The 27,225-nt window shown below is 50.8% G+C and overlaps 1 protein-coding gene across 1 annotated transcript in view; it reads left to right on the top strand.

The window, feature by feature from the left end:
• The first annotated feature begins 7,547 nt into the window (after window positions 1-7,547).
• FER1L4 (fer-1-like 4 (C. elegans)) overlaps window positions 7,548-27,225 on the top strand; it is a 55,282-nt gene continuing 35,604 nt past the window's right edge. Inside the window, 21 exon segments of the mRNA NM_001318032.1 lie at window positions 7,548-7,697; window positions 7,978-8,033; window positions 8,724-8,812; window positions 8,909-9,008; window positions 10,510-10,601; window positions 10,787-10,828; window positions 11,165-11,335; window positions 11,796-11,856; window positions 11,974-12,105; window positions 12,383-12,445; window positions 12,526-12,610; window positions 12,870-13,029; window positions 13,146-13,329; window positions 13,417-13,603; window positions 14,218-14,579; window positions 14,922-15,030; window positions 15,227-15,398; window positions 15,484-15,604; window positions 16,056-16,156; window positions 19,737-19,824; window positions 19,898-20,014. Coding sequence (NP_001304961.1) covers window positions 7,619-7,697; window positions 7,978-8,033; window positions 8,724-8,812; window positions 8,909-9,008; window positions 10,510-10,601; window positions 10,787-10,828; window positions 11,165-11,335; window positions 11,796-11,856; window positions 11,974-12,105; window positions 12,383-12,445; window positions 12,526-12,610; window positions 12,870-13,029; window positions 13,146-13,329; window positions 13,417-13,603; window positions 14,218-14,579; window positions 14,922-15,030; window positions 15,227-15,398; window positions 15,484-15,604; window positions 16,056-16,156; window positions 19,737-19,824; window positions 19,898-20,014 — 2,571 coding nt within the window. The 5' untranslated portion in view covers window positions 7,548-7,618.

Consider the following 27,225-nt stretch of genomic DNA (forward strand, 5'->3'; position numbering starts at 1 on the left):
CTTCCTAGAAAACCCCATCTAAAATTGCACTTAACGAATAACAGTTTCTATCCCCCATCTCTGTTTTGTTTTTCTCCTCAGCATGTATCACTAACATGCTATATATTTCATTTCTATCTTTCTTTTTTGAGATGAGGTCTCACTCTGTTGCCCAGGCTGGAGTGCGGTGGCAGGATCTCAGCTCACTGCAACCTCCATCTCCCGGGCTCAAGCAATCCTCCCGAGTAGCTGGGACTACAGGGGCCTGCCACCACACCCAGCTAATTTTTGTATTTTTTGTAGAGACGGGGTCTCACTATGTTGCCTAGGCTGGTCTTTAACTCCTGAGCTCAAGTGATCCACTCACTTCTGCCTCCCAAGGTGCTGGGATTATAGATGTGAGCCACCTTGCCCGGCCCATTTATTTATTTCCTTATTGCCTACCATGTCCACTAGAACATAAACTTAACACGGGCACAGATTTTCATTCACTACTGTATCCTCCAACACCTAGATAAGCCTAGCATGTAGTAGGTGCTCAAATATTCGCAAATAATGAATGTTACGAAGGAGCAGGGCATCACTTAGGGCACTTCTAAATGCTTAGTCCCCTTTGCTCTGCAAGCCCTTCAGTCCCCTCCTCTCATCCTAGACATCAGGTTCAGAGAGCTTATTCAGGATCTGTGGGTCCCTCCCCCAGACCCATATTTCCCAGGGGTCTGTGGGTTGAGAATTCAGCACCCACCAATCATCATACCCACACTCAGGCTGCACACCTGAGCCATGGAGGAAAGAATGAGGAATTAGATGGTCACAGCCAGAAGACTAGAGGTCCCCAAACTCTTGCTATGTAACAGAATATCAGTGCAGCTTATAGAAATTCAGCTTCCCAGGCAAACCTTGTGATTCTACTGCAGATACTGCAGAATTTCTGAGTTGACCCAGGAATGCTTTTTTGTTTTGTTTTTGTTTATTTTTTAGACAGAGTCTTGCTCTGTGGCCAGGTTGGAGTACAATGGTACGACCTCAGCTCACTGCAAGCTCTGCCTCCTGGGTTCAAGCAATTCTCCTGCCTTAGCCTCCCAAATAGTTGGGATTACAGTCATGTGCCACCACGCCTGGCTTTTTTTTTTTTTTTTTTTGTATTTTTAGTAGACACGGGGTTGCACTATGTTGGCTAGGGTGGTCTCGAACTCCTGACCTCAGGTGATCCGCCCATCTCGGCCTCCCAAAGTGCTGGGATTACAGATATGAGCCACTGTGCCTGGCCAGAGTGTGCATTTTTAACAACCACATTTGTGATCCTAATTAAAGACCACATTTTGGGGCCAGGCTTGGTGGCTCACACCTGTAATCCCAGCACTTTGAGAGGTTGAGGTGGGCGAATCACCTGATGTGAGGAGTTTGAGACCAACCTGACCAACATGGTGAAACCCCATCTCTACTAAAAATACAAAAAATTAGCCGGCTGTTGTAGTGGACACCTGTGGTGGCCCGTGCCTGTAGTCCCAGCTACTTGGGAGGCTGAGGCGGGAGAATCGCTTGATCCCAGAAGGCAGAGGTTGCAGTGAGCCGAGACCGCGCCACTGCACTCCAGCCTGGGCCAGAGAGTGAGACCAAAAAAAGAAAAGAAAAAAAAAAACAATGCATTTTGAAACACAATGCAGTGCATCGTGCGCAAGTTGCACAGCTAGGTAAACAGGTCCAGGTAGGGGAATAACACCGCATCACATTAGCAAATCCTGCCCTCCAGTGCAGTCCTCTTGCTGCCATCTCATACCTTCCTTAGAATGTTAGGAACTGGGGCTGGGCGTGATGGCTATGGCTCAGGCCTGTACTCCCAGCACTTTGTGAGACCCAGGCAGTGGATCACTTGAGGTCAAGAGTTCGAGATCAGCCTGGCCAATATGGTGAAACCCCGTGTCTACTAAAAATACAAAAATTAGCTGGGCTGGTGGCGTCCAGCTACTTGGGAGGCTGAGGCAGAAGAATTGCTTGAACCCGGAAGGCGGAGGTCACCGTGAGCTGGCATCGCACCACTGCACTCCAGCCTGGGTGACAGAGCCAGACTTCGTCTCAAAACAAAACAAGAATATGTGGCAGTGGAACTGGAAGTGGCAGTTTTTGAGGGGTTGAGGCACAGGGACAATCTGTTAAGCTATGTTCCAGCCCAGAGGAGAGATGCCCATGCCAGGCTCCAGAGGGAAGACATCAATACCTTGCTTCATTAAGTGCCACAGAACCCACATGGAAGAAGGGAGAGGAAGGCGAAGGCACTGCAAACTACAAATTCTGGTTCATACCACCCCATCTCTCCCTCTGCCATGTTTTCTGTCTGTTAACTCCTTTGGGTCTCAGTGTCACTATCTGTTAAAAGGGGGAGGTGAGCTGGGCACAGTGGCTCATACCTGTAATCCCAGCACTTTGGGAGGCTGAGGTGGTCTCACAAGGTCAGGAGTTCAAGACCAGCCTGGCCAACATGGTGAAACCCCGTCTCTCTACTAAAAATACAAAAATTAGCCAGGCGTGGTGGTGCTCGCCTGTAATCCCAGCTACTGGGGAAGGTGAGTTAGGGAATTAGTTGAACCCAGGAAGTGGATGTTGCAGTGAGCTGAGATCACACCACTATACTCCAGCCTGGGCAACAGAATAAGACACTGTCTTTTTTTTTTTTTTTTGAGACGGAGCCGTGCTTTGTCACCCAGGCTGGAGTGCAGTGGCACGATGTCAGCTCACTGCAAGCTCCATCTCCTAGGTTCACGCCATTCTCCTGCCTCAGCCTCCCGAGTAGCTGGGACCACAGGCGCCCGCCACCACGCCCAGCTAATTTTTTGTATTTTTAGTAGAGAAGGGATTTCACCATCGAGACCAGATCCCCTGACCTCTTGATCTGCCTTTCTCAGCCTCCCAAAGTGTTGGGATTACAGGCGTGAGCCACTGTGCCTGGCTGACACTGTCTTAAAAAACAAAACCAAGGCCGGGCGCGGTGGCTCAAGCCTGTAATCCCAGCACTTTGGGAGGCCGAGACGGGCGGATCACGAGGTCAGGAGATCGAGACCAGCCTGGCTAACACGGTGAAACCCCGTCTCTACTAAAAAATACAAAAAACTAGCCGGGCGAGGTGGCGGGCGCCTGTAGTCCCAACTACTCGGGAGGCTGAGGCAGGAGAATGGCGTAAACCCGGGAGGCGGAGCTTGCAGTGAGGTGAGATCCGGCCACAGCACTCCAGCCTGGGTGACAGAGCGAGACTCCGTCTCAAAAAAAAAAAAAAAAAAAAAAAAAAAAAAAAAAAAAAAAAAAAAAAAAAACCAAGAAACAAACACAAAAAAGATTGGGAGGAGGTGAAGCCTTCCCCCAGCATCTGAGGGTTCAGGTCTAATCTGGGCCTTTCTTAAAAACAGAACAGCCTGTCCCTCTTCTGATATGTTTTAGACCCTCAAACTCATTTGAATACATAACAATTGGCCAGGTGCAGTGACTCACTTCTGTAATCCCAGCACTTTGGAGGCCTAGAAGGGCTGATCAACTGAGGTCAGGAGTTCAAGATCAGCCTGGCCAACATGGTGAAACCCCATCTCTACTAAAAATAAAAAAATTAGCCGGGCGTGGTGGTGTACGCCTGTTAATCCCAGCTACTCAGGAGGCTGAGGCAGGAGAATCACTTGAACCCGGGAGGTGGAGGATGCAGTGAGCCAAGATCACACCATTGCACTCCAGCCTGGGTGACAGAATGAGACTCTCTCTCAAAACAACAACAGTGGAGAAATAGGCAGAACAGGGCTTTCCAACCCAGTACTGAGACGGAAAAGCTGAAGCACAAGAAGAGACCATGACTGGCTCAAGCTCACACGGTAAGAACCAGCTCCTCTGACTGTCTAATCTTATCTGCTGCCTCTGCCGCCGCCCAATACATTCCTTGTATTCAGGCCAAACTGAACACATTACATGGGCCCAGAAAACATGCAGCATTTCTTCCCACTGCCTAGGTTTCTGTCTTTGCTCCCAGCTCCTGTCCTTTGAGCCACAGGTCCCCAACCCCCAGGCCATGGACTGGTACCAGTCCGTGACCTGTTAAGAACCAGGATGCACAGCAGGAGGTGAGTGGTGGGTAATGGAGCATCACCACCTGAGCTCCGCCTCCTGTCAGATCAGCAGCAGCATTAGATTCTCATAGGAGCGCGAGCCCTATTGGTAACTGTGCATGTGAGAGATTTAGGTGGTGTGCTCCTTATGAGAATGTAACACCTAATGATCTGAGGTGGAACAGTTTCATCTCCAAACCATCCTTTCCGCCCCCTGCCCCTACCCCCGACTCTGTCCATGGGAAAATTGCCTTCCATGAAACCGGTCCGTGGTCACTGGTGCCAAAAAAGATTGGGGACTACTGCTCTAAGCAAATTTTCTTTTCTTTTGGGGTGGAGTCTCACTCTGTTGGCCCAGGCTGGAGTACAATGGCCCGATCTTGGCTCACTGCAACCGCCGCCTCCCGGGTTCAAGTGATTCTCCTACCTCAGCCTCCTGAGTAGTTGAGATTACAAGTGCACGCCATCATACCTGGCTAATTTTTGTATTTTTAGCACAGACGGGGTTTCACCATGTTGGCCAGGGTGTCTTGAAGTCTTGGCCTCGTGATCCACCTGCCTTGGCCTCCCAAAGTGCAGGGATTACAGCAGTGAGCCACCATGCCCGGCCACTTTCTTTCCTTTTAAATTTTTTTTTTTTAATTGAGACAGTGTTTTGCTCTGTTAATAGCCTAGGCTGGAGTGGAGTGGCATGATTACAGTTTACTGCAGCCTTGACCTCCTGGGCTCAAGAAATCCTCCTGTCTTGAGCTCCCAACAGGCATGAGCCACCGTGCTGAGCCTAAACCAATTTTTTTTTTTTTGAGACAGTGTCTCGCTCTGTCGCCCAGGTTGGAGTGCAGTGGCGCGATCTTGGCTCACTGCAAGCTCCGCTTTCCAGGAGCCTAAACCCATTTTAAACATTCCTTTTTTAGGGAAGCACCTCTGGTCTCCCTCCTCTGAGTTCCTGGGCCCTGACCCTTTTCTGCTCTGCGGGTAATTCCAGTCTTTCTAGGCTGTGTTAGCTATTGGAGTCATGAAGTTACTGGAAGACAGACACATGTGATTCTCCTCTCTCTGGCTGCATACCCTGCAGGGTGCCATAGCACAAGTCCTGCAAATAGAAGGTGCAGGACATGGTAGATCATGTCTGTAATCCCAGCACTTGGGGAGGCCAAGGAAGGAGGATTGCTAGAGCCCAGGAGACCAGCCTGGGCAACACAGTGAGACCCCACCTCTTAAAAAAACCAGGTGGTGTGATTGCATGAGCCTGTAGACCCAGCTACTAGGGAGGCTGAGTCAGGAATATCACTTAAGCCTGGGAAGTTGAGGCTGTAGTGAGCTGTAATTGTGCCACTGCACTCCAGCCTGGGTGACAGAGCAAGACCCTGTCTGAAAAAAAAAAATTATATATATGCATATATATATATATAAATTTATATATATTTATATATATATATATATAGAATTAAAAGGCCTGGCTGTGAACTCCTGTGAGTACATACTTTCACATATTATGGGTTCAGATTTCAAGATACATTCATGACTTCACTCAGCAAAAGTATCGTATATCTGTTTTAGGGTTATTAACCTAAGCGATGAGCTCTTTGTCCACAAAACTGTACACATGCCCAATATTTTGCAGAAAATTTCAAAGATTTGCAGCCTCCATGGAGCCATTCTATGGTCCCACTAGGATCCTAGGACCCCAAGTTAAGGACACCTGGCTTCCAGCTGAATGACTATTTTGTTGCAAGCTAGGAACACACATTTAATCACTTTTTAATTCAATAAATGTGTTGAATGCCTACAGCACTACTTCTGAGGGCTAAGGGATTAATTTATTAATTCATCCATTTGTTCAGTGTTTTAAGGGCCTACCATGTGCCAAACCCTGATCTGGGCACTGAGAACAGGAAGATGAACAAGAAACAACATGAGGCCAGGTGTGGTGGCTCACGTCTGTAATCCCAGCATTTTGGGAGTCCGAGATGGGAGGATCACTTGAGGCCAGGAATTTGAGACCAGCTTGAGCAACATGGCAAAACCCCATCACTACAAAAAATACAAAAATTAGCCAAGCATGGTGGCACATGCCTGTAGTTCCAGCTACTTGGGAGACTGAGCCTGGGAGATTGAGGCTGCAGTGAGCCTTGATTGCACCACTGCACTTCAGTCTGGGTAACTGAGTGAGAGACCCTGCCTTAAAAAAGGAAAAAGAAAGGAAGGGGCTGGGCGCGGTGGCTCACTCCTGTAATCCCAGCACTTTGGGAGGCTGAGACGGGCGGATCACTGAAGGTCAGGAATTCGAGAACAGCCAGGCCAACATGGTGACACCCCGTCTCTATTTAAAAATACAAAAATTAGCCCGGGTGCAGTGACTCATGCCTGTAATCCCAGTACTTTGGGAGGCCGAGGCAGGTGGATCACAAAGTCAGGAGTTTGAGACCAGTCTGGCCAATATGGTGAAACCCCGTCTCTACTAAAAAAATAAAAAAATTAGCCAGGTGTGGTGGCAAGCGCCTGTAGTCCCACCTACTTGGGAGGCTGAGGCAGGAGAATCGCTTGAACCCGGGATGCAGAGGTGGCAGTGAGCCGAGATCACACCACTGCACTCTAGTCTAGGCAACAGAGCGAGACTCCGTCTGAAAAAAAATTAGCTGGGCATGGTAGTGGGCACCTGTAATCTCAGCTACGTGGGAGGCTGAGGCAGGACTATTGCTTGAATCTGGGAGGCAGAGGTTGCAGTGAACCAAGATCACGTCACTGCACTCCAGCCTGGGCGACAGAGTGAGACTTCATCTCAGGATAAAAAAAAAAAAAAAAAAAAGAAAGAAAGAAAAAAGGAAGAAGAAAGTAAAAAAGAGAGAGAGAGAGAAAGAAAAGAGGAGAGGCCGGGCATGGTGGCTCATGCCGGTAATCCCAGCACTTTGAGGGGCTGAGACGGGCAGATTACCTGAGGTCAGGAGTTCGAGACCAGCCTGGCCAACATGGTAAAACCCCGTCTGTACTAAAAATACAAAAAATTAGCCGGCTGTGGTGGTGGACACCTGTAATTCCAGCTACCCCGGAGTCTGAGACAGGAGAATTGCTTGAACCCAGGAGTCAGAGGTCGCAGTGAGCTGAGATGGCGCTATTGCACTCCAGCCTGGATGATAGAGCAAGACCCCATCTCAAAACAAACAAACAAACAAAACAAAACAAAACAAAAAAAACAATTGAGGCCTCATTGGCTGGCAGGGAACAGACTGGGGTCCTGTTCACTCCCCTTGCCTCCCTCCCACCCTATCACAGCTCTCACTCCCCGAGGATGCAGGATGGAGGCTGAGGCAGTCCTGCCAGCTTGCAGCTGGTGGAGGCAGGGAGGGCTGAACTGACCTCCAGGACCTTACCCCTATCTCTCGCTCCTCTCCTCCCTCTCCACCCATGACCCCCAGGCCTGCTCCCTGTGTGTTTGACTAAAGGGCAGGGATTGCTAAACCTGCTGGGTGAGTCCAGTGAGTCAGAGGTGATTCAGGTGGGCGGGCTGGTGGGCAGAAGGGCAGACGGGCAGTGGAAGTGCCAGTGCCACTGGGACCATGGCTCTGACGGTATCCGTGCAACGACTAACAGGGCTGTCCGGCACCCATGACCGACAAGTGAAGCTCACCTTTCGAGGTGAGGCTTGCAGGGGTGCTCTAAGGATATTTGAAACCGGGGGCTATGGATCCTCCATTCCCTGGGCCCTTGACCAAATGCCATCCCATCTCTACAGTCCGTATCTTTTCTCTACCCACCCTGGTATCTCCAACCTGCCGCCTCTTTCCTTCCTATTGTCTACCTTTCTTTAAGGGTGAATCCGGGAGCGACTTGACACTGGGCCAAGGGTGGGGAATACAAATTATTTTTGTGTGTGGGGGGGAGGGACTAATAAATGACTAGTTTCAGTTCTGAGCAGGTTTTACCCAGAAAACAAGAAAAATTCGCTGTGGTCAAGAAGCAGATATTGGTGAGGTCAGTACAGTTGGTTCCTGATCTGTCTCCCATCCCATCCAAGTCCAACCTGGGGTTCAGGGGCTCATTCCTGGGTTTGGGGAAGTATAGTCTTGGGAGATGGGGTCAGTCTGAGGCCTGAGAGGTCAGACCCAGATTGGAACAAATTAGTTGCAAGACTGAGGGAATTCATTCTTGTTCACTAGTTAGCCCCAGATCAGCCCTCACTCAGATTCAAACCCATGTGCAGGGATCCCTTCCAGGTTTGGGGATATTAGTCCTAAAGTTAGCTCTAAGTCTGGAGGATTGGCTCCTGTCTGAGGGTTAGGAATAGGTTTTTTGGGTGTTTTTTGTTTGTTTGTTTGTTTTTTGAGACAGGGCCTCACTCTGTCGTGCAATGGCACAATCTCAGAGCACTGGAACCTTCATCTCCCAAGTTGAAGCGAGTCTCCTGCCTCAGCCTCCTGAGTAACTGGGATTACAGACATGTACCACCACGCCTGGCTAATTTTTGTATTTTTAGTAGAGACGGGGTTTCACCATGTTGGCCAGGCTGGTCTTGAACTCCTGATCTCAAGTGATCTGCCTGTCTTGGCCTCCCAAGGTGCTGGGATTACAGGCGTGAGCCACCACACTCAGCCAAGAATAGGCTTTGGATTGGAGTATGGGGTCAGCACAGCATGGGTGTCACAAGCTTCCTCCTGTCCCCAGCTGTTCCGATGGCCCCACTATGGGGCTCCACTGGCTGGGGAGTGTCTGTCTGTGCAGGTGGTCAACTGCAGCCGTGTATTCAGCCCTAGGTGAGTCAGCCTGGGGAGACAGGGATGCAGGTTGGGCTGGGGGTGACTTAGAGCCATTCCCTTGGGTCACTCTTTTGTTCTATGCCACTCCCCTAGGCCTCTAGGGACCCTGGTGATCTCCCTGCAGCAGCTACAGAATACTGGGCATTTGGTGCTACAGGAAGCCCTAGTGGATGAGAATCTTCGAGTGTCCCCGGTGAGCCCCTCCGGCCCCCAGGCTGCCACCCTCAAGTACCTCTAGATAAAGGGTTCCATTTCTCATAGGGGAAAACCTAAGACCCAGAGAGGAGTGGTAACAAGGCCTCCAGCCAGGATTCCTTTCGGCAATTAATTCTTGTGGGAGACAAAAATGAACCTGGCTGGATTTTCCTGGTGTTTCATGGAGGGGCTCATAGCCTAGTAGACATGGACTTAGCTTCCAATCTCAGATCTGCAATTTCCCGTCTGGGAACTTGAACAAGTTCTTTAGCATTTGGAAACTGTTTTCTTTTTTTTGTTGTTTTGAGACGGAATCTCGCTCTGTCACCCAGACTGGAATGCAGCGGTGCAATCTCGGCTCACTGCAACCTCCACCTCCCATGTTTAAGCGATTCTCCTGCCTCAGCCTCCAAAGTGGCTGGGACTACACGCGCCCACCACCACGCCCAGCTAATTTTTTAATTTTTAGTAGAGAATGGGTTTCACCATCTTGACCAGGTTGGTCTCGAACTCCTGACCTTGTGATCCACCCTCCTTGGCCTCCCAAAGTGCTGGGATTACAGGCATGAGCCACCGCGCCTGGCCTGGAAGCTGTTTCTCATTTATATAATGTTGAGTGTTTTGTTTAGTCCGTCATCATTTGTTGGGCTCTTATGATAAGCCAAATGCTGAGCTGAGCAATGAGGATTCCGTGGTGAGCAAAACCAGATAAAGATTCACACCCTTGGAAGGGAGGCAAACATTAAACAAATATTCACACAAGTAAATGTGAAACTGGAACTAGCAGGTGTTAGAAGCAAGCTGGTAGGGGCTGGGAGAGGGTACAACAGGGGAGTATGATCTACTTGGGGGCCAGAGAAGGTTCCCTGAGGAAACAGTACCTGAACTTAGACTTGAAGGATAATAGATGTTAACTGGGAGGACAGAATGTCCCAGGCAGAGGAAAAGGCATATGCGAAAGCCCAGCGCCTTGAAGGAGCACAGCTGGGGTGCCTGGAGTGAGAAGGAGCTGGAAAGGATGGTGGGGCCAGACCAGGCAGAGTAGTGAAGGTCACCATAAGGGATTTCCAACAAAAATGAGAGAGTTTTGGAATCCTGTTGAGCCTCAAGAGGTAACTTGCAGCTGGGCACAGTGGCTCATTCCTGTAATCCCAGCACTTTGGGAAGCTAAAGCAGAAGGATCATTTGAGCTCAGGAGCTCAAGACCAACCTGGGCAACATAATAAGACCTCATCAATACTAAAAATGAAACAAACAAACAAGCAAAAAAACAGAAGAAAGAAAATTAAAAAAAAAAGAGGAAACTTGCCTACTTAGTTCTTAGTAGGTTATAAGTAGTCTACATTATTAATGATCAGAGAGGAACCACAAGGCACCACAGATGCTGGTCAGAAGGATCTCTGCCACCTGGAGTAAAAGGCATTGGCATTGTCCTTGGGCCTGTCTTAGACCCAGGGCAGTTGGAGGAGGGCCCTAGGGGATACTGTATCTGGTTTTAGATCCAGGTGGAGCTTGACCTGAAGTACCAGCCCCCAGAGGGTGCTACTGGAGCCTGGTCAGAAGAGGACTTTGGGGCACCCATCCAGGACAGGTAATCCCCCCCAGCAACTGAAGCAAGACCTGGTGGTCTCAGCCCAGGCAGACCCTGGAAAGGGAGAAGTAGTGCCTAGTTCCACTCTGGATCTGCCAATTCAGTGGCCCTTGGACGTGTGCTGACCAGGTGTTGCTCTGTAGTCAGGCATGTTCCTCTTAGTCCTTTCATTTCTCTTCCCCCAGCTTGGAGTTAATTATCCCCAATGTGGGCTTCCAGGAACTGGAGTAAGTATGTGGGGATGACCTGGAGTCACCGAGGTCAGTCTTGGAGTTAGGAGCCAATGATATGGAGGCAGCCCCAGGGTCTTGGGTCAGAACTGAATCAGTTCCAGGGTCAGAGGTCAGTCCTATAATCAGAGGTCAGTCTGGAATTAGAAAGGTCCCCAGGGTTAAGAGTCTGTCCTGGGATCAGTGAAGTCAGCCACAAGGTCAAGAACTGGTCCTAGGATCAGTGGGATCAGTTCAAGGGTCAGGGGTCGGTCCAAAGCTCCGGAAGTCAAGGGATTGCTCGGAGATGGGTGATGGGTTCCAGGCATATCCCTTGAGGGCCTTTCCTATCAGGCCTGGGGAGGCCCAGCTGGAGCGGCGGGCAGTGGCTCTAGGCCGCAGGCTAGCTCGAAGCCTAGGCCAGCAGAACGATGAGGAGAATGAGCTGGAGCTTGAGCTGGAGCAGGACCTGGATGATGAGCCTGACGTCGAACTTTCTGGTGTTGTGTTCAGCCCCCTCAAGAGGTAACTTGTACCCATGGCACACCTGCTCCCACACCCATCCACCCTCACAAACACACAGTCCCAGGGTGTGTGGGAAGGGTGGATTCTCTGGTCACTTGCTCATAGACAGACACTGCCATGTTCATACACACAGTTACAGTGGATCACATACATGCAGGGGATGAAAGCTTGATGAGGGCAAGGTTTGTCTCTTCACTACAGCATCCCAGTGCTTGGGACAGTGTTAGCACATAGTAGGTACTCAATAAACCTCTGTTGCACAAATGAATGGTTTCAGGGCTCCAGGAATGAGTCAAATTCTGGGTGTAGGGTTGAGATGGAGGCAGCAAGACATGACCTGAAGGACTTGGAATCCAAAACTTCAGAGGGAGAGAAAACATCATTCCCAGCACCAAGCAAGTGTGTGTGTGGGCGCGCAGGGGAGGGACCAAGTGAGAGCTAACCTTAAGCTTCTCCCCAGCCGCGCCAGGGCCCTGGCCCATGGGGATCCCTTCCAGGTGTCCAGAGCTCAAGACTTCCAGGTACTGCTCTTTTTCCAGGGCCTAACCCTTGGGAATACTACCTCTTCTGGGACACAGGTTCTTTCCCTCCACCCAGACAGGTCTGGCTTCCTTTCCTCATCCTTCTGTACCTCTCAGGTGGGAGTCACCGTGCTAGAGGCCCAGAAACTGGTCGGAGTCAACATTAACCCCTATGTGGCTGTGCAAGTGGGGGGGCAGCGCCGCGTGACCGCCACACAGCGTGGGACCAATTGCCCCTTCTATAATGAGGTGGGCGCCACCACAGAAGAGGGCGAGCCTGAGAGAATGGGAGGGGTCCATGTGAGAACTATTCCCGGAGGGGGCGCGGCCTAGTTGGAAATGGAGCCAGATGCTCGGCCTATGGGTGGGCGTTAGAGGGGTGCCGATCTAGGAAAAGGTTGCAGTGAGAGGGTTGGGGGTGGGGGAAGGAAGGTCTTCTGAGCAAGAGACCTGGGTAAGCTGCCGGTTCACATCTAACCTCACATCTGACCTTCACATTTAACCTCTCATCCCCACTTCAATTCAGTACTTCTTGTTCGAATTTCATGACACACGGCTTCGCCTCCAAGACTTGCTGCTGGAGATCACGGTGAGCGGGGTAGGGGTGACCAGTGTCCTTCAGAGAAGGGGGGATGGGAAAGCTCAGGACTAACCCCACCTTCCCCCCAGGCTTTCCATTCGCAGACCCTCCCGTTTATGGCCACCCGGATAGGCACCTTCAGGATGGACCTGGGCATCGTCTTGGACCAGCCAGGTATGGAATCGTCCCCTTATTGAGACTCTGCACGGACAAGGACCCCAGAGATTGACCCCGCGGTGGCTCCGCATGGACCCCTATACACTCACTTCGGAGAGGGCCATCTCTGGCGGAGGCTGAACTCTTGGCACTTCCGCTCCTCCCTGCTGAGCCAGAGGAGCTCCGGCCATTGTCCGTCACTCCGATGACAGCCTCACGGCCACCCTGTGCGTCCCACTGGTCGCCCCTTACCCCTGGCTCGCCCCTTCTCCCTTAGATGGCCAATTCTACCAAAGATGGGCTCCGTTGCATGATCCCCGGGACACCCGCGCCGGGACCAAGGGCTTCGTTAAGGTCACCTTGTCCGTGAGGGCGCGCGGGGACCTGCCCCCTCCAATGCTACCCCCGGCCCCAGAGCACTGTTCGGACATTGAGAAGTGAGCTGGGGTGAGGTGGGGAGGGGGACATGGATCCGGGGGTGGCCGTGGGGCGCGGATAAGGGGAGGGGCCGAGATCCCAGTTTCTCCCCACTGCTCGGTGCCCCCTCCCCCAGGAACCTGCTCCTGCCGCGCGGAGTGCCAGCCGAGAGGCCGTGGGCGCGGCTCCGCGTGCGCCTGTACCGCGCCGAGGGGCTTTCCGCGCTGCGCCAGGGGCTGCTGGGCAGCCTGGCCCGCGCCCTGCACGACCAGCGCGTCCTGGTGGAGCCCTATGTGCGGGTGTCTTTCCTGGGGCAGGAGGTAAGTCCCTCCGGGGCCCACAGCGCCGCGGCTCCCGCCCCGACTGCGCGCTGACCTCCCTCCGCCCGTCTTTAACGCCACCTTCAGGGCGAGACGTCGGTGCGCGCCCAGGCGGCGGCGCCTGAGTGGAACGAGCAGCTGAGCTTCGTGGAGCTCTTCCCGCCGCTGACGCGCAGCCTCCGCCTGCAGCTGCGGGACGACGCGCCCCTGATCGACGCGGCCCTCGCTACGCACGTGCTGGACCTGAGGCGGATCTCCCATCCGGGCCGAGAAGGTGAGTGCTTCTGGCCGCCGCAAACCCGGCCTCACTCGCCTCGGTCCCATCGCGCCGTAGGGCCCATTCCCAACAGCAAGCCCAATCCTCGCGACCCCGCTGCGCCTAGGAAGGCTGGTCCGCCCGCAAAACAAACGGCTTCAAGCCGCCCCCAGACTGTGAACCCCACCATAGGTTTGACTCTGTTGGCAAAATTCTGACCACAGCCGCCTGTCCAGTAACTAGCCAGCCCAGTCCCACTCTTCTACAGCTGTGCACGCACTGACACTGCTGGTCCACTCCTTTCCCCGACCCCCAGACCTGGCGGATCGCCCGTAGCTCCGCCCCAATCCCGACCTCGCCCCCAGGGTTCAGGCTGCGTCCCCCCAGCCCCGGCTCCTGCGGTTTCCAGCTCCTTGGAGCGCTGAGCTGGTTTGGAGGCGCCCCAGGTCGTGTTCCACAGCGGCGCATCCGCAGCTGCTGGCCAACTTCTTCCCTTTCAGAGCGGCTTAGCCCCCCTCCCCTGTCCTCACCCCCTAATATTTATTTGGAGGAGATCAGGGTGAGGTGCACAGACTTACCAGCACTCGCCCTCCCCGCGCTCCCCTCCAACACGCTGCTTTTGTTCCCCACAGCGGGGTTTAACCCTACTTTCGGCCCGGCCTGGGTGCCCCTCTATGGCTCGCCCCCTGGCGCGGGGCTCCGGGATGGTCTTCAAGGTCTCAACGAAGGCGTTGGCCAAGGCATTTGGTTCCGCGGCCGCCTTCTGCTGGCTGTGTCCATGCAGGTGTTGGAAGGGAGAGCTGAACCTGAGCCTCCCCAGGCCCAGCAGGGGTCCAGGTTGTCCCGGCTCACCCGAAAGAAGAAAAAGAAAGCCAGGCGGGATCAGACCCCAAAGGGGGTTCCGCAGCACGTGGACGCCAGCCCCGGTGCCGAGGTGCCTGAGATTCCCAGTGCCGTGGAGGTGGAGGTGGAGGAGCTACTGCCGCTGCCAGAGGTGGGGGCTGGGGGGTAGCAAAGGGGGCGGGGTCACCTCAGCTTTGGAAGGTGGAATCCACTCTCAGGCGTTAAACATCACGACAGGGGTCTCAATCTGGGTGCCTGGGCGAAGAGTGAGGTGTGTACCCACATGGGCTCTGGTTATATGCGCACATGTTGGGGGAAAGAGGACGCATACCCAGGGCCAATGCTGGGTCGGCGAGGACAGAGAGGGAGTAGGATACTTGCAGTGACTTCCAAGCCTTGGTCACACTTCTTTCTGTGGGCATTGCGGCCAAACATAGTCCAGTCTGCTCCCTGGGAGGGTGGGCGCTGACTCCAGCCTGACGGCCTCCCGCAGAATGTCCTGGCACCCTGTGAAGATTTCCTGCTTTTCGGTGTGCTCTTCGAGGCCACCATGATCGACCCTGCCGTGGCCTCCCAGCCCATCAGCTTCGAGATCTCCATTGGTGTGTGGCCTAGCCGAACCCCTGAGTGCCATGGGTTTGAGGGTGGACACTCTCATTTCAGACCTTAGGACCCTGAAAGGGGCTGTTGCCTTTCAGTAAGGGGCGGGTTCTGACTTCTATTGAGGCAGAGGTGGTTGGGGGGGGGTGGTTTCCAGCCGTCAGCCTGGCGCGCACTGACCCTTGCTGCTCTGGGCAGGTCGCGCAGGCCGCCTGGAGGAGCAATTGGGCCGAGGGTCCAGGGCCGGGGAGGGAACTGAGGGTGCGTCAGCAGAGGCTCAGCCTCTGCTGGGAGCCAGGCCAGAGGAGGAGAAAGAGGAGGAGGAACTGGGGACCCCTGCTCAGTGGCCTGAGCCCATGGACGGCAGCGGGTGAGTGCTCCCAGTGGCTGGAAGGGGGGTTTGGGAGGTCCCCAGGAGCCCAGAATGCCCGCGAAGCCTCCTCTCCACCTGCCAGGCCATACTTCTGCTTGCCCCTCCGTCACCGCAAGCCATGCGTGCATGTGTGGAGTCGCTGGGAGGACCACACCTGGCGCCTGCAGAGCAGCAACTGCGTGCACAAAGTGGCCCAGAGGCTGGTAAGGGCAAGGCCGGTGCCCACAGGGAGAGACCAGGCCATAGGGATGGCTGGGACACCGCAGCCTTTGAAGGGAGCTCTGCAGTGGGGCTAATGGGCAGGCACTAGAGAGCCAGCACCTTGCTGGTGCAAGGCCAGGGGCGGCAAGGGCCAAAAAGCACAGCTTCTGGGCAAACTGAGGATGCCAGGAGTTGTGGGAGGACAGAAATTCAGAATTGCTGGACCCAGGAAGGGGCTGGATGAAGGAGATGGAGAGAGATACTGCCGGTGGGGTCCCACATTTGGCGGAGCCAGTAGGGGGCTAGAAAGATGGAGCCATCAATCTGATGGAGCCAAAGAAGGGCAGGCCAAGAGGTGTGGTCATGAGTGGGTGGGGCCTCGGGTTGGGTGTGGTCTACAAGAGGTGGGAGTCAGGGACTCTCAAGACTCTGACCCTCTTGCATGTTGCGCAGGACCAGGGGCTGCAGGAGGTTGAGAGACTGCAGCGCAGGCCGGGGCCTGGCGCCTGTGCACAGCTCAAGCAGGCACTGGAAGAGCTGGTGGCTGGGAGCAGGTAAGCTGAGAGCCACCCCTATTGCTGCCTGTACTTGGGCCAACTCCAGGGCAAGGGAGACTCTGGTGACTGTCTGGACCCAAGGGTGGCTTGCAGCTGCATTTGCTCTGCACCTTACAGAAGAATGAGAAGACAATTATTCCTATCCAGGGAGCTGATGAGATTATTGGGGGTTAGGCTTCCCCGGATCCTCTGGCACCTCAGCTGTTTTCAATCTCCATGAGTTCCCTTTCCCACACTTCTAGAGGCTTATCCCGTGTCTCTTTTCAAATCTCCTCGCCTCCTTTCTTCCATACTTGTTCCTGCTAATCACCTTCCCACACCCAGTCGACCTCCTTGCTGGCTTCTGCATCCATCTGTTCTCCTCCTTGCCTGCGCCAGTGACCGAAGCTGTGATCTGAATTTCATCACTGGAGGAATTAGCTCTGTAATTGTCAATTTTCTCCCCGTCATCATTGATTGGTCCCTAGTTACCAGGTCATTGCTGTAACCACATAAACATGTTTGTCTGGGTGTGGTGGCTCACATCCATAATCCCAGCACTTTTGGAGGTTGAGGTGGGCAGATCATTTGAGGTCAGGAGTTCAAGACCAGCCTGGCCAACATGGTGAAACCCCATCTCTACGAGAAAAATACCAAAATTAGCCGGGCATAATGGTGGGTTCCTCTCAGCTACTTGAGAGGCTGAGGCAGGAGAATCACTTGAATCTGGGAGGTGGAGGTTGCAGTGAGCTAAGATCGTGCCACTGCACTCCAGCCTAGGCGACAGAGCAAGACTCCGTCTCAAAACAAACAAACAAAAAACCCAAAAAACCATATTCTAGTTACTTCCATCTTTGACCTTCACTACTGCCCTGAATTCCATAACCTGCTCCAGGTACTTAAGTGATTTTCAGATCCTCTTCTCAAAAGGGTACTTTATTTGATAACTATTTATGGCACATATTATGCCAGACACTGTTTTAGGCATAGGAATGTCAGTGAAAAAGCATTCCTGCCCACAAAAATCCCTGAAGTTGGCAAGGCACAATGGCTCACTGCTGTAGTCCCAGCTACTTGGGGGAGGCTGAAGTGGGAAGATCTTGAGCCCAGCCCAGGAGTTCAAGGCTGCAGTGAACCATGATTACGCCACTGCACTCTAGCCTGGGTGACAGAATGGGACCCTGACTCTAAAAAGAAAACACCCTGAAGCTTATGTTTGGGTGTAGAGGTTGGGGATGGGTGGAGACATGTAAAATAAGCATGTAAACAGATAGAAAAATACTAAGAAGGATAAGTGTTAAGGAAGAACACAAAGCAAGGAAGCATTAGAAAGGTATTGCAATTTCAGAAAGGGTGTGGAGGGGAGGCCACTGTGAAGGTGACATGAAGATGGAGGAGCAAGCCGTGCCTGTAATGGTGTTCCAGGTGGAGGGGACAGCATGCCTGGAGTGTTTGAAGACGAGCACAGAACGAGTGTGACTGCGGCGGTGTGACATAGTAGAAGACGCTGGAGGAGGCTGGGGGAAGGAGGATGATGGTGGGGAGGGACAGATCCTGTGGGAGCCTCACAAGCCATTTTAATGACTTTGGCTGCTTCTCTGAGTGAGATGAGGGGGCAGTGAATGTTTTGAAAAGGAAAAAGATACACTCTAACACATAGATCCTTAAAAGGGATCAGTAGGGGAGGAAGCAGAGAGATTACTAAAGGGGCTGTTATAATCCAGGTGACAGGTGATGATGAACTGATCTAGGGGATGGTTGCAGTGGAGATGGAGTGCTGTGAATGGATTCAAGAGAAAATTTGCAATTGGGGGTGATACTTCAGGACTTGCTAAGATTTTGGCTTGTGGGCTGGGCGTGATGGCTCACACCTGGAATTCCAGCACTTTGGAAGGCCAAGATGGGAGGATGAATTGAGCCCAGGAGTTTGAGACCAACCCGAACAATATGAGTAGATGTTGTCTCTGTGAAAAATACAAAAGTTAGCTGGGTGTGGTGGTGCACACCTGTAGTCCCAGCTACTCAGGGGGCTGAGATGTGAGGATGGTTTGAGTCCAGGAGGCTAAGGCTGCACCAACCACATAGTTATGCAAGCCAAAATCTTTTTTTGGATAAAAGAAAAAAAATATGTTTTCAATGGAAAACAAAAGGAGAAGGTCTGATGGAAGCAGGGATGAGGTGGGATCTGAGGGAAGGCAGATAGTAGGAGCTCAGTTTGAGACGTGTTAACTGTGAGATTCTTATTGAATTGTAAGTGGACATGTGTGGTAGGCAGTTAGCTATATGAGTTGAGTTCTGGGGAGAATTCTAAACTGAAAATGTCAATTTGGGAGCTGTCATTATGTAGATGGAGCTGGATAACAGCATTAAGGGAGCATAGAAAAAAGAAATCTGAGAACCTGGAGCGCTCCAGCATTTAGAGGTAGGGAGGAAGCAGGGACTCAGCCAAGGACCCTGATCAGGAAAGGCAGTGAGGTAGGAGGCTGTAGGTGGTTACTTTACTGTGCTCACCATACTCAACCTTTCAGTGTCAGTAGACACAGTTGTTTCACCATATTGGTCAGGCTGGTCTCGAACTCCTGACCTCAAGTGATTCACCACCTGTCTCAGCCTCCCTAAGTGCTGGGATTACAGGCCTGAGCCACCGCACGTGGCCAGATTCTGGATATTTTTTGAAGGTAGAGCATAAAGAATTTGCTGATGAATTGATGTGGAATGTGAGAGAAAGAGCAGTGAAGGATGACTTGAAAGTTCTGAGGTGAAACAGGGTTTTCTGTTTTGTTTTTTGTTTGTTTTTTGCTGCGGTGGGGGGGAGTTATTGGAAATTATGCATTTGGCTTGGGAATATAATGTTCAAGCTATACGTTAGCCAACCTGGTGGAGACTAAACCATACCATTGTCATCACATTGTAAGCTTCAGTGTGTTTAGGAATCTCCTAGGGCATAAATGCAGCTTTTGATTCAGCAGGGCCTGGGGTGGGGCTGAGGTCCTGCAGTTTTTTTTTTTTTTTTTTTTTTTTTTTGAGACGGAGTCTCGCGCTGTCACCCAGGCTGGAGTGCAGTGGCCGGATCTCAGCTCACTGCAAGCTCCGCCTCCCGGGTTCACGCCATTCTCCTGCCTCCGCCTCCCGAGTAGCTGGGACTACAGGCGTCCGCCACCTCGGCCGGCTAGTTTTTTGTATTTTTTAGTAGAGACGGGGTTTCACCGTGTTAACCAGGATGGTCTCGATCTCCTGACCTCGTGATCCGCCCGTCTCGGCCTCCCAAAGTGCTGGGATTACAGGCTTGAGCCACCGCGCCCGGCCGGTCCTGCAGTTTTAAATAGCCTGCAGGTGTTACCAATGCTGTTGGTCCATGGGCCACACCTGGGGTAGCCAGGATAGTAGATGGTTAAATATTAGCGAGCTCTGGAGCTCAAGAGCAAGGCCGGCCTTGATGAATTTGGGAGTGGTCCAAATAGAGATAGGCCATCTTTGCAGGAGAAAGGGTGCCTCTTCAGAGCACAAGACTGAGAGGACTATGAGGGAGGCTGGGGGTGGGAGGTCAGCGTCCTCTCCTTTGACTCCTGTCTGCTGTGCACATCCCTGCTCACTGCAGACAGTTTTGCCGCGGTGCCGAGCGCAGGACGATGACCCGGCCCAATGCCCTGGATCGATGCCGAGGGAAACTCCTGGTGCACAGCCTGGTACGGCCTTGGGAAGGGACTCAGGGGCACCTAGCTGGGGCCTTCCACTCATGCTGTCTTTTTGCCCTCCCAGAACCTTTTGGCTAAACAAGGACTGCGACTTCTACGCGGCCTGAGACGGGGCAACGTGCAAAAGAAGGTGGCATTGGCCAAGAAGCTCCTGGCCAAACTGCACTTTCTGGCTGAGGAGGTAATGCCTTGCCCACCCCACTTGCCTACTGTGTACACACTTTTCCCTGAGTTTTATGGACCATTGCAGAGGCCTTGGGCCAGTGTGACATAACATTTTTCCTTTGGAATGATGCCAGGGCTGGGACTCATTGCTGTGGGCATAGGACCAAGATCCATTTGCAGTAGCTAAGGGTGAGGACGAGAGTTCTAGAATCCAGCAGAGACCCAGGGAACATTCAGGATCTCTTTAGATGAAGATTTGAGAGTAGGCTGCCTTGAGCATGACCTCCCTTGTCTGAAGCACTAAATATGACATGTGTGAAGGGTGAAGGGAGTTGACAGGAGCAGAAACTGAGGGTTAGAAATGGAAAGTGACTGGTCCACCATGCTGCAGCTGCTTAAGACAGAAGCTCAGTCCTTCCCAAAGGCACATGACGTTTAGACCACTCGGGCCAGTAGGTTCTCAAACAGTGAGGAAGTGTAGTCTCAGACCTTACAGGATAAATTGGAGTTGGGCAAGTGAGAAACAAAAAAATAGCATGTACAAAGGCCTAGAACTGAGAAGCCTGGGCAGCTGGAAGACAGAGCGTTGGACGAAGAGATGGGATACTTTTTTGTTTTTAAGAAGGAGTCTCACTCTGTCACGCAGCCTGGAATGCAATGGCGTGGTCTTGGCTCACTGTAACCTCTGCCTCCCGAGTTCAAGTAATTCTCCTGCGTCAGCCTCCTGAGTAGCTGGGATTACAGGCACCTGCCACCATGCCCGGCTAATTGATTTTATTCTTAGTAGAGATGCAGTTTCACCATGTTGGTCAGGCTGGTCTCGAACTGACCTCATAATCCGCCCACCTCGGCCTCCCAAAGTGCTGGGATTACAGGTGTGAGCCACTGAACATTTAACATTATCGTAAATGTTGGTGCAAAATTGCTTTTAAAATTATGGGTGGTGGCTCATCCTATAATTGTAGCACTTTGGGAGGCTGAGGCAGAAGGATCACTTGAGCGCAGGAGTTTGAGACCAGCTTGGGCAGCAAGGTGAGACTCTGTCTCTACAAAAATTAGCTGGCTGTGGTGGTGCACACCTAGAGTCCCAGCTACTCTGGAGGCTGAGGTGGGAGGGTTGCTTGAGCTCAGGCAGTCGAGGTTACAGTGAGCTAAGTTGGCACCCCTGCATTCCAGCCTGGGCAACAGAGTGAGACTCTGTCTCAAAGAAAAAATTGTATTGAAAGCCTCCTTTTGTCATCTGACATTTAAAATTTTTTTATGAGTCCAGGTGCAGTGGCTCATGCCTATAATCCCAGCACTTTGGGAGGCCAAGGCAGGCGGATCACCTGATCCGAGGTCAGGAGTTCAAACCAGCCTGGCCAATGTGGCAAAACCCTGTCTCTACAAAAAAAAAAAAAAAAAAAAGAAAAATTAGCCGGGCGTGGTGGCATGCACCTGTAATTCCAGCTGCTTGGGAGGCTGAGGCAGGAGAGTTGCTTGAACCTGGGAGGTAGAGGTTGCAGTGAACCAAGATCATGCCACTGCACCCCAGCCTGGGCGACAGAGTGAGACTCCGTCTTAAAAAAATAAAAAAATTTTATTTTGAAACCGCCTCCTGGGTTCAAGGAATTCTCCTACCTCAGCTTGCTGAGTAGCTGGGATTACAGGAACATGCCACCACCCCCGGCTAATTTTTTTTTCTGTTTTTAGTAGACAGGGTTTTGCCATGTTGGCCAGGCTGGTCTTGAACTCCTGACCTCAACTGATCCACCTCAGCCTCCCAAAGTGCTGGGATAACAGGCATGAGCCACTGCGCCTGGCAAACAAAATTTTTTATGGCCAGACACAGTGGCTGATGCCTGTAATCCCAACACTGTGGGATCCTCCAAAGTGAGAGGATCACCTGAACCCAGGAGTTCAACACCAAGCTGGGCAAAACAGTGAGGCCTCGTCTCCTCAAAAAACAAAAAAAAATTAGCCGGGCGTGGTGGCGCATGCCTGTAGTCCCAACTACTCAGGAGGCTGAGGTAGGAGGATTGCTTGAGCCTGGGAGGTTTAAGCTACAATGAACTGTGATGGTGCCACTGCAATCCAGCCTGGGTGACAGAGTGAGACCCTGTCTCAAAAATAAATACAAATAAAAAATGTTCATGGTATAAACGTGCATTCTGAAATAATGTAGTTCTGTGTTGCTGTTTTCATATTTTATGTTATTTTGCTTTTTAAATATTATGTGCATGAGATTTATCCGTATCATTGCATGTAACTGTAATTTTTCAATTTTCATTGCCATATGACATATTGTATAAGTATACTACAATGTGGCCAGGCGCAGTGGCTCATGCCTATATCCCGGCACTTTGGGAGGCTGAGGTGGGAGGATCACGAGGTCAAGAGATGGAGACCAACCTGGCCAACATGCGAAACGCCATCTCTACTAAAAATACAAAAATTAGCCAGGCATGGGGCTACTTAGGAGGCTGAGGCTGGGAGAATTGCTTGATCCTGAGAGGTGGAGGCTGTAGAGAGCTGAGATTGGGCCACTGCACTCCAGCCTGGGTGATGGAGCAAGACTCTGTCTCAAAATAAAAATAGGCTGGGCGCAGTGGCTCACGCCTGTAATCCCAGCACTTTGGGAGGCTGAGGTGGGCAGATCACAAGGTCAGGGGATCGAGACCATCCTGGCTAAGAGGGTGAAACCCCATCTCTACTAAAAATACAAAACATTAGCCGGGCATGGTGGCGGGTGCCTGTAGTCCCAGCTACTCAGGAGGCTGAGGCAGGAGAATGGCGTGAACCTGGGAGGTGGAGCTTGCAGTGAGCCGAGATGGCGCCACTGCACTCCAGCCTGGGCGAGAGTGGGAGACTGTCTCAAAAATAATAATAATAATAAATAAACAAAAATAAAATAAATATACTCTAATGTACTGATCCATTGTGCTGTTGATGGGTATGTGAGATGTTTCCAATGGGTGGTGATTAGAAACAGTGCTTCCAAGACCATTTTTGTACATGTCCTGGTGCTTTTCTATGGCAGTGGTTCTCAAACTTTTTGGTCTCAGGACAGGTCTCAGATTACACCACTGCACTCCAGCCTGGGTGACAGAGAGAGACTCTATCTTAAAAAAAATAAATAAAATAAATAAAAAAAAAAAATTGGAGGTGGGGTCTTGCTGCAAGCTGTCAAGCTCACAATGGCAGATACAAGATATATAGTTTCTCTGAAATTATAATTTTATTCTGCCTCCTGGGTTCAAGTGATTCTCCTGCCTCAGCATCCCAAAGTGCTGGGATTACAGGTGTGAGCCACCACACCTAGCCAAAGTTGTAATTTTCACTTGCTTTGTTTCTGATTCTAAGGGGAAAGCTTTCGTTCTTTAACTATTAAGTTTGATGTTAGCAGTGTTTTTCATAAATGCCCTTTATCAGGTTGAGGAAGTTCTCTTCCATTCCTAGTTTTGTGAGTGTTTTTATTGTGAAAGAGTGTTACATTTTATCAAACGTTTTTTTCTGCATCTATTAAGATGAGCATATGTTTGTTTTTTCTTTTTTGTTCTGTTACTGTGGTGTATGACACTGATTTTCCTTAGGTTGAACTATCCTTGCATTCATGAGATGAATTCTAACTTTTAACAATGGTGTATATCCATTTTTTTTTAATATGTCATGGGATTTGGTTCAAGACTTTTGCATCTGTGTATTTATAAGGGATATTGTTTTGTAATTTTTCTTTTTGATTAAAAAAAATACTTAAAAAGTAGAGATGGGGTCTTCCTGTGTTGCCCAGGCTGGTTGCAAACTCCCGGGGCTCAAGGGATCCTCCCTGCCTCTGCCTCCCAAAGTGCTGGGATTACAGGCGTGAGTCACCACGCCCAGCATGTAATGATTTGATGTCTTTTCTTGTGATTTTTAAATCTATGATATCAAGGTAAAGCTGGCTTCATAGAAGGAGTTAGGAAGTGTTCCTCACTCTTCTATTTTTTGGAAGAGTTTGAAAAGGATTGGCATTAATCTTCAAATGTTTGGTAGAATTCACCAGTGAAGGCATCCATCCGGTCTTGGACTTTTTTTGGGAAGTTTTTGACTGCTGAGTCAAATTTTATAACTTCATTTTAGATAATCTAATTTGCTATTTTATACTTGTTCATGGTATTATCTTATAATCGTTTTTATTTCTGTAAGGTTGCTAGTAATGTCCTCCCTTTCATCTCTGATTTTAGATATTTGTGTGTGTGTGTGTGTGTGTGTGTGTGTGTGTGTGTGTGTGTATGTGTGTATGTGATGCAGTCTCTCTCTGTCACCAGGCTGGAGTGCAGTGGCACAATCTCAGCTCACCACACCTCTGCCTGATTATAGGTGTGAGCCACCACACCCGGCCAGCATAGTCTTTTTTTTTTTTTTTTTTTTTTTTTGAGACGGAGTCTCACGCTGTTGCCCAGGCTGGAGTGCAGTGGCGCGATCTCGGCTCACTGCAAGCTCCGCCTCCCGGGTTCCCGCCATTCTCCTGCCTCAGCCTCCTGAGTAGCTGGGACTACAGGCGCCCGCCACCGCGCCCGGCTAATTTTTTGTATTTTTAGTAGAGACGGGGTTTCACTGTGGTCTCGATCTCCTGACCTTGTGATCCGCCCGCCTCGGCCTCCCAAAGTGCTGGGATTACAGGCTTGAGCCACCGCGCCCGGCCAGCAGCATAGTCTTTTTAAATTTACTGTTTTGTGATCTAACATATGATCTATCCTGAAGACTGTTCCATGGGTGCTTGAGAAGAATGTGTATTCTGCTCTTATGATGGAGTATTTTGTATGTGTCTTCTAGGTATAGTTGGTTAGTGTTGTTTTAAGTTTATTTCCTTAATAATATTCTGTGTAGATATTCCATCTGCTATTGTAAGTGGTATATACTGAAGACTCCAACTATTGTAGAACTGTTTGCCTGATATATTTAAATTTTCTATTTCCATTTGGTTCCAGTTTTCAACTGTTTGCTGAAATCACCCATCTTTTAATTCTTGTGTACTTTCCTCACTATATCATTTAGATTTCTATCATAGTTATTTTAATAATTGTTGTCTAATTATTCCAACATCTGGGTTATCTATGTGTCTGCTTCTATTGATTAATTCCTCTTGACCATGAGTTTTTTTTTGAGACAGAGTCTCTCTCTGTCACCCAGGCTGGAGTGCAGTGGTGCGATCTCTGCTCACTGCAAGCTCTACCTTCAGGGTTCGAGCCATTCTCCTGCCTCAGCCTCCCGAGTAGCTGGGACTACAGGCACCTGGCTAATTTTTTTTGTATTTTTAGTAGAGACAGGGTTTCACCGTGTTAGCCAGGATGGTCTCGATCTCCTGACCTAGTGATCCGCCTGCCTCAGCCTCCCAAAGTGCTGGGATTACAGGTGTGAGCCACCATGCCCGGCTTTTTGCTTTAACTCTGTCCTGTAATTTTTTTTATCATATGCCTGGATTTTTGTATAAAAGAACATTAGTGACTAAAATAATATATATGTCCAGGAAATGGCATTTCTTTTTTTTTTTTTTTTTTTTTTGAGACAGAGTCTCGCTCTGCCGCCCAGGCTGGAGTGCAGTGGCCCGATCTCAGCTCACTGCAAGCTCCGCCTCCCGGGTTCACGCCATTCTCCTGCCTCAGCCTCCCGAGTAGCTGGGACTACAGGCGCCCGCCACCTCGCCCGGCTAGTTTTTTGTATTTTTTAGTAGAGACGGGGTTTCACCGGGTTAGCCAGGATGGTCTCAATCTCCTGACCTTGTGATCCGCCCGTCTCGGCCTCCCAAAGTGCTGGGATTACAGGCTTGAGCCACCGCGCCCGGCCTAATGGCATTTCTTTTCTTACACTAGGCCTCACTCTGTAGAGTGAGGACCGAGTCATTATGCTTTGTATTTGAAATGGGCTGAGTTGCGAATTTGGTTTGGTTCAGTTCACTTTGGGCTTCAAATGTTTTTTTTTTTTTTTTTTTTTTTTTTTGAGACGGAGTCTCACGCTGTTGCCCAGGCTGGAGTGCAGTGGCGCGATCTCGGCTCACTGCAAGCTCCGCCTCCCGGGTTCCCGCCATTCTCCTGCCTCAGCCTCCTGAGTAGCTGGGACTACAGGCGCCCGCCACCGCGCCCGGCTAATTTTTTTTGTATTTTTAGTAGAGACGGGGTTTCACTGTGGTCTCGATCTCCTGACCTTGTGATCCGCCCGCCTCGGCCTCCCAAAGTGCTGGGATTACAGGCTTGAGCCACCGCGCCCGGCCCCTCAAATGTTTTTTGAAGGATCAGGATTGTCCTTTCATCCAGGTTTAGGATTGAGAACTGGCAAGATTCCAGATCTGTTTCTCTTTCACACCCAAACTGCCAGTTCTCCAACCCTGGGTAAGCTTTCCCTGCTTTACAAACCACCAACCAGGTTTTTGGGTTGCTGGGGCATTCTCTATGCTTTTTGAGTCTGCTTCCTTTCCTCTGCACCCCCACCTTACATTGTAAAAGTCTAGAATGCATCAGAGGGGTCCTCTTGGCTCTCCAGCTGAGCCTGTAGCATCTGATAGCTGAAGGCCTAGTGGAAGAGGTTTCTCTCAGCCCTTCTACCTCACCCTCAGCCTTCAAAAGATGAAATCCCAGAGGGTCTCTTCTGGGTTTTTAAATTCTCTTCCCTACCACCTCCTTCTTAGGGTGGTTACTTTGCACTCGTTTTTGAGACGGAGTTTTGCTCTTGTTGCCCAGGCTAGAGTGGAATGTCATGATCTCCACTCACTGCAACCTACACTTCCTGGGTTCAAGCAATTCTTCTGCCTCAGCCTCCCAAGTAGCTGGGATTACAGGCATGTGCCACTATGCCTGTTTGTTTTTTTTGTTTTGTTTTGTTTTTTTGTTTTTTTGTTTTAACTAGAGATGGAGTTTCACCATGTTGGTCAGGCTGGTCTCGAACTCCTGATCTCAAGAGATCCACCAGCCTCAGCCTCCCAAAGTGCTGGGATTAGAGGCATGAGCCACCATGCCTGGCCTACTCTGCACTTTGAAGAAACTTTACATGCCTCAGAAAGATCTCAGCTCTCCTTCCCTGTTCCCAGCTTTCTGCATACTGCTCCTTAGCTCTAGGTGAAGATCCATAGAAAAGAGTTGGGAGGTATAGAAAGACATACTTTGTGGCTGTGGTCCCTGGGATTCTCATCTGGCATGCTACCTCACACATAGTCATTAAAAGTCTCTTAAAAGTGGGGATTTTCTCCTTGTCCCCGTTTCTGATGTTCCTTTT

The sequence above is a fragment of the Macaca nemestrina genome, chromosome 15 (genome assembly GCF_043159975.1).
Source record: "Macaca nemestrina isolate mMacNem1 chromosome 15, mMacNem.hap1, whole genome shotgun sequence".
NCBI lineage: Eukaryota > Metazoa > Chordata > Mammalia > Primates > Cercopithecidae > Macaca > Macaca nemestrina.